The sequence below is a fragment of the Emiliania huxleyi genome (genome assembly GCF_000372725.1).
Source record: "Emiliania huxleyi CCMP1516 unplaced genomic scaffold EMIHUscaffold_372, whole genome shotgun sequence".
NCBI lineage: Eukaryota > Haptophyta > Isochrysidales > Noelaerhabdaceae > Emiliania > Emiliania huxleyi.
Window position 1 is genome coordinate 20,312 of NW_005199178.1, and position 6,781 is coordinate 27,092.

Consider the following 6,781-nt stretch of genomic DNA (forward strand, 5'->3'; position numbering starts at 1 on the left):
GCAAGTCGAGGGGCGGCGGCGCGTCGCCCACGTCAGGCGTCGCCGCGGCGACGCCAGTGCCGGCAGTGGCGGCGGCAGTGGCGGCGGCCTCGAAGGCCTCGCTATCGACGCACTCGTCTCGCTCAGGCGGCGGCGGCGTGCGGAAGCGGCAGGAGCGCAGCAGGAGCACGCGCCGCTCCGCCTCCTCCTCCGCCGCGAGGAGACGGTATAGCAGCGCTACCACCGGCGGGTCGACGACATCGTTGCACATCTCAAAGTTGCACATCTCAAACAGCGGGAAGTAGAGCAGCGCGTGCAGCAGGTCGATCAGCGCCTCCGCCGTTGGGGCAAACGCCTCTAGCAGCGGGAGCAGGGGCGCGAGCTTGAGGCCTCCACCGGTCGAGGCGGACGCATACCGCGCCAGCTGCCGCTTGAGGAAGTCGTGCTTGCCGCCGAGGTGCGGGCACTTGCGGAGGAAAGTGACGAGCGACGCGATGTCCGCCGGCCTGCGGGGCAGAGGTCCAGTGGCCTCCCCCCGGGCCGAGTGCGGGCTCGGGCGTGCGAATCAAACCAATGGCGAATGGGCTAACCGCGGGGCGGGCGCACGTCTCGCTCACGACGAGCAGCTTGAACGCGAACTTCTCGCACAGGACGAGCAGCCGCGCGCGGTCGGACCAAGTCGCGCAGAGCAACTCCACGAGCCGCGCCTAATGAGTTGATTGGTTAGCTCATTGTGAATGGATGCGTTAGGGCGACGGCGACCCCCCCCGGCTCCCTCAGAGATCGTGATTTGCGCCTCTTGCCTCCCTGCCGCCCCTGCCCCCCCTCTCAGCCCGTCCGCCGAGCAGGGCAGCTCTACGAGCCGCGCCTGGACAGGCGCCGCACGGAGCAGGCGCGGCTCGAGGCGGAGCACCCAATCCTCGAGCTGCTCGAACTCCCTCTTCGTCTTGGTCTTGTGCATCAGCGGGTGCGCCGCGAGCACGCGCGCCATCTCAGCCTCGGGCGCGAGCGCGTCGTTGATGTGCGCGGCGCTCTCCGCCGTGCGAGCGCTGGCGAGCGTGCCCGAGACCACGCTCGGCGGCGGCGACGCGCGACGGCGGCTAAGCGGGAGCCACGCGGCAATGCCCACCTGGGACAGCACCTTCTGCGGCCAGAGGGCGGCAAAGGCGAGCAGCACCGCGTCGGCGCGCGCCGGCGTCGCGCACGTGTCGCCCTCGAGCAGCTCGGCGACACGAGCGTGCAGCCGCTCGTCGCATTCACTCGCCGCCGAGGCGGCGGGAAGCGAGGCGAGCAAGAAGGACCACGAGTTGGCTGCGTCGACGGCGCGCAGCCACCAGGTGACGACCTGCTCGGCCGTGCAGAGCTTGACGAGCCAGCGGGTGAGGAACTGCAGCAGCTGCTGCGTGCTGGTGGCATCGCGCCTCTCGAGCTGCGCAAGCGCCCACGCGTGCAGCCGCTCTTGGAAGCCGCGGCTGACGCGAAGGCTTTCGACGGGCCGCACGGCGCCCACGAGCTCGCGGAGCGAGATGGCGCGGATCGCCGTGTCGAGGAAGATCTCGTAGGAGGGCTGGAGCACCTAACCTCGCGTGATCTCGGGTGGCCTCTCGGGTGCAGAGGGACAGTCTCAACGGAGGGGTGGAGCGCCGTGCGGTTGGTGAACCACGCCAGCGCCGCCGCGCGCGGGTGGACGACCTCGGCCACGCGCGTCTCGCCCGGCGCAGGCCCGAGGTAGATGCCCGAGAGCGCGCCGAGGATCGGCCTGCGCTCCTCCTCCTTGAGCCGCGCCGCCACCGCCAGCAGCGGCCCGGCCATCGCGAGCGCAGCGTTGGTGCTCTGCGGCAGGCTCTCGGACCTAACTGATTGACGAATGAGCTCATTGCTTAGCATGGCCCTCGGTGCTCCGCGGCAAACTCTCGCACAGGAGGTCGACGAAGCGGCCAAAGTGCTTCACCGCACGGTCGGTCAGCTCGCTGCTCGAGTCGGCGATGGCGGCCGCGAGCGCGCGCGCGATGGTCGGCTGAGGCTTGTCCAGGGCGATCGTGCCCGCAAGCAGCCGCTCCGCCGCGAGCTCCGGCCGCGTCCAGACCAGCCCGCCGATGAGGCCGTGCCACCTGTTCACACCGCCCGCCCGTGAAGAGACGCCGCTCACAGGTGTGAAGCGCCCGCAGAGCACTCGACCCGAGCGTCTCGTCCGGCGGCAGAAAGCCGCGCGAGAGAAGCTCGCCGACAAGCGCTGTCGTGTCGCCATTGAGGTCGACGTGGCTGTCCAGCAGGTCGAACGTCTCCTCCTTGCTCCTGCCCAAGCCGCATGCGCGCGCGGGCGGCAGCCGCTGTTTCGCAGTCGGCGGCGTGTGCTGCCACAGCTCCTTGAGGCGGAAGAGAAGAGGGCCTTGGAGGCCGGCGCCCGCGGGCGACTGCCACACTCGCACAAAGCTCACGCTCAGCCAGGCCTTGACGGCGTCCTCGAGCTTGTCCCAGAAGGTGAAGGCCAGCTCAAAGTCGGCGAGGGTTAGCCGCGCCTCGCTCTGCCGTCCATCGTGCGCGTGGGACGAGCTGAGGAAGACGTCAAGCGTGAGCAGCGCGTGGCCGACGCGGAAGCCTGCAGCTTTCATGCAGTCAAGCGCGTCCGCGAGGCTGAAGGCTCGCACGTGGATCAGTACGGCCAGAACGCGCTCGGCGCACCCCGGGAAGGCGGCAGCGGCTTCTGCGAGGGATTGCTCGAGCCGCTCGGTATCGCAGGTGCGGACGGCTTTGACGTGCTGCCTAGCGGAGCGCCAGGTGGCGCGCTTCATCGTGTAGCTCAGCCGACGACCCGATCAATTGCCCCGATCCGGACTCGGACACGTCCGGAGAGAGTGGTTCTCGAGGTTCTCGAGGTGGATATCCCGCCTTTGGCCGTTTGGGTAGCGACCATTGGTGTGACTGACGCGATCCACGCAGGCGTGGTTTCTGACGCCCGACCGTCAGTGCACGGAGTTGCCCCTTCTCCGACTGCCCAGTAGGCGTCGACCCGGTGTCTCCGACTGCCCAGCAGGCGTTATTTTGCAGGATCGACCGAAGTTGTCCTCGCAAAAATAGAAAATAAAACCGCGCAAACTGAGATTTTGCTCCTGTGTTGAAACCTAAACTTTGAAAACGCGTGTGATGCACCGCATTTCTGATCGACAGTCGCAACGCTCGGTCTGCAACTCGCCGCGACAAGTCCACATGCTGGTCTTCGCCTCCATTGCGCTGGCGTTCGCGGCCCACCCTAGCAGCTACCAGCCGCTCACGTTCTTCACGGCTCCGTGCATTGGCCAAGGCATCTCACTCGACTTTGCCGGCGAGGATGGGCGCTGGACGTATCACAACCTCACGGTCGGCTTGGCGGACATTGCTCCAACGATGGTGGCGCAGAGGGACGAGGAGGCCGGCACGTACTACCGGCTCATCAAGTCGAGCACAATGCTCGAGGGCTACCTGCACGGCTACGAGAAGTACGTAACGCACCACCACAAACCCGCACATCGTTGCTTCATCTGCACGCACCGTGCCTTAGGTACGGCTGGGACTACAACCCGGATCAGCTGGCTTTCTCCTCGACGGTCAATGAAGGCGAGATGAACCCTGCCATGATCACACTGCTCGCACAGGGCGATGGGGACGACGCCGCGACGCAGTTGATGGCCTTCCAGTTCTATGGGCTCGAGCGCGGGCAAGCAGCGGGCACCTTCAAGTTCACTCTTCGCACGTACCCCACGTTCGAAGATAGCCAGTTCGAGTCGCACCGTACCGCGCATTCCGTGTACGACAAGCACCAGCCCCACTTCCACACCCTGCCCGAGGCCGGCAAGACTGCAATTGTCGCGCCGCCTCGCGCCAGCGCGACCTGGAGCACGTGCTCCCTCGAGATCTACTTGACTCCGTTCGTCGCCGGCACTCTTGTTGCCGCTGGTGCCGTTGGTGCCATTCCGCGAGCGGTGGATGGGTGATGGTGTCAGCGGAGCCCGAGCTGGAGCGTCTTATACACAGCTTTACCCGACCGCGATGGAAAATGGATTTTCTGTAAAAGCGTCACGGTCGGGCGTGCGAGCTCCTGTGCCTCCGGTGAAGCCGATGCTCAGCCCTCTCCCACCGTCGCGGTTCGCCCGTCACCTCGCCTCTCCGCAGGGTTCATCTCTCGCGCCGGCTGCATCTCTCCGCCGGTCGCCAGCACCCGCGCCACCGACTAGCTGCACCGCCACTCGCGACGCGCCACCCTCGCTCACAGCATGTATACGCTACTCCCGCCGTGACTTTGCTACCACATGGATCGCATGTCACTGCAAACGCGCCCGCAGCCGCGCCGTAAAGGTCTGCCGTGCTGGCTGACGATCTCACTCTCCCGCTCCTATTGCATCTGCCTCCCGCCTCCCAGCTCACATTTCACACCGCAGTAGGTGCTCCGGTCGACGCTGCCGCCGTTGTCATCACTGCGATTTCGTCGTCTGTCTGGCTGCCTTCGTTTGGATGGCCCGTTTCGGGTGGTTGCTCGCTCGGCCCTGGCTCTGTTGTGCGGTCGGGCATCTCTTCGTCCCTGCTCCTCCCTCCATCTTCGGGGTGTCTGTATCCGTCCCCGCCGCTGCCTCCTTGTAGGAGTTCGAAACGGAGTCGGTCCAGGAAGCGTCGTGCGGCTATTCGGTTCCGTTGGCTCTTCCTGGGCGCCCGTTGGCTGCCCTGGCTGCTCTGGCTCCCCTCGCTCTCGCCCCCCTGGACTCTGCTGGCTGTACTGACTCTGGCTCCCCCCGCCCTCCGCCTCTTCCTCCGTTGCCGCGTCGGGGAGCTCGAAGAACGCATCGTCGATGAATACCATCTCGTCGTCCGCCGAGGCGCTCTCGTCTCTCTCGTCGCCCCCCTCGTCGTCGCACGTCTCGCTCTCCGGCGGCTCGCTCTCCATCGGGTTCGTCGTCCCGCCTTGCCTCTCGCGCCCGTGCCGAAACCGCAGTAGGCTGAGGTGCCCGATCTGGTATGCCTTTGTGCCTTTGAGGGCTCGCGGGCCTCTCGGCACCCCCTTGTCTGCCCTTGGCTTGCGTGGCTTTGGGGCGTCTCCTCGTTGCTGCCCCTCTCTACGCCGCTCGTCTCGTACGCCGATGATGCCAATGCATAGGCAGGACACACGGGTGCATATACAGGGCCGGTACGTATACACAGCAGTACGGCCCACGTCTCACTTAAATCGGCCAGCCACCACTCGCACTCCGCTTGTGGCTCGGCCGATTTTGCCCGAGTGGCCAATTTGAGCGAGCGAATCAATCTTTGCGGAGGCCGGCTCCGACGAGGCGTGGGTGTAGGAGAGTGATGCCTTCTAGACCAAGCGGTGCACATCGCCGCTACGGCCTCCGTAAAGGAGGTGGAGCGCTGATCATATCCTCATGCGGGCACCTCAAGGCGATGTTAGGTCGCGCCGAGCCGAAATCCACGCCTCGCAGCACTCCAAAGCATTCTGACGAGCCGCCGAGCATACTTGCGTGGAAGTTTCGGGCTCCTATCCCCCGCCCCGGATCCGTGGGCGATCGCACACGCGGCTGGGGGGCACGGCGCAAGGTGCCAGGTGGCGCTTACCACTGAAAAGGAGGTTTTGGAGCCCCTCCCTAAACGCGTCATAATAGCCGCACGTTTGCACTCGCCGTGCCTTGCCATCTCCGAGCCGCGCCCCCTCCTTCAGTTTTGGGGCGAATCGGGTGCCGAACTCGGCGTCAACAGCTTTGGCTCGACATCTTTACCATACTGTCCCGTTTTGCTGTTCACAGCTAGGGACGGCCTCTGCGGCAAAGTCAAATCACCCCCACCACCCTCCCTCCCTCCCACCACGGCAAACCTTCGGCTCCCGCGCAGAGGCTCGCCGCGCCCGTGCGGCGCGCCGAGGCGGCGCCGAGGCCGGCGCCTTGCACCCGGCCCGCGGCCGGCACCGCCTCGCCCCACAACTGACCGCCCTGCGGCCCCTGCGCAGGCGTACCACAGGCGTCGCTCAAAAAGCGACGCCGGGTGTGGGCTGCTCCCTTGACCCGTCACGGGTGCGGCGCGCCGAGGCGGCGCCGAGGCCGGCGCCTTGCACCCGGCCCGCGGCCGGCACCGCCTCGCCCCACAACTGACCGCCCTGCGGCCCCTGCGCAGGCGTGCCACAGGCGTCGCTCAAAAAGCGACGCCGGGTGTGGGCTGCTCCCTTGACCCGTCACGGGTGCGGCGCGCCGAGGCGGCGCCGAGGCCGGCGCCTTGCACCCGGCCCGCGGCCGGCACCGCCTCGCCCCACAACTGACCGCCCTGCGGCCCCTGCGCAGGCGTACCACAGGCGTCGCTCAAAAAGCGACGGCCGGGTGTGGGCTGCTCCCTTGCCCCGTCACCCGCCGCGCCCTCGCCCGGCCGCCTCACCGCTCACGGAGCGTGCTCGCCGCCGCCGCCGCGCGTCCCGCGCCGCCACGCATGCCCCTTGCCCTGACGCGCGCGCTCTGCAGCGGCGCAGAGCGCGCGTCCCTGGCACAGACGGAGCAGCGACCGCGCCAGCGGTCGCTGCTCCGCCCCCCCGTCGCGCGCGCCGCGCGCGCGCTGCCGCCGCCGCCGCCGCCGGCGCCGGCGCATGGGTGGCGTCGCGAGACGCGCGGCGGTGGCGGCGAGCACGCTCTGTGAGCCGGTGAGGCGGCCGGGCGAGGGCGCGGCGGGTGACGGGGCAAGGGAGCAGCCCACACCCGGCCGTCGCTTTTTGAGCGACGCCTGTGGTACGCCTGCGCAGGGGCCGCAGGGCGGTCAGTTGTGGGGGCGAGGCGGTGCCGGCCGCGGGCCGGGTGCA

The 6,781-nt window shown here is 67.9% G+C and overlaps 1 protein-coding gene across 1 annotated transcript in view; it reads right to left on the reverse strand.

Moving 5' to 3' along the window:
* EMIHUDRAFT_444897 (hypothetical protein) overlaps window positions 1-2,808 on the reverse strand; it is a 6,081-nt gene extending 3,273 nt beyond the window's left edge. Inside the window, exons 1-6 of the mRNA XM_005771725.1 lie at window positions 2,158-2,808; window positions 1,899-2,090; window positions 1,609-1,831; window positions 848-1,555; window positions 586-686; window positions 32-485 (exon numbers count right to left, since the gene is read on the reverse strand). Coding sequence (XP_005771782.1) covers window positions 32-485; window positions 586-686; window positions 848-1,555; window positions 1,609-1,831; window positions 1,899-2,090; window positions 2,158-2,771 — 2,292 coding nt within the window. The 5' untranslated portion in view covers window positions 2,772-2,808. The remainder of the gene's footprint in view (window positions 1-31; window positions 486-585; window positions 687-847; window positions 1,556-1,608; window positions 1,832-1,898; window positions 2,091-2,157) is intronic.
* Between the last annotated feature and the right edge of the window lie 3,973 nt (window positions 2,809-6,781).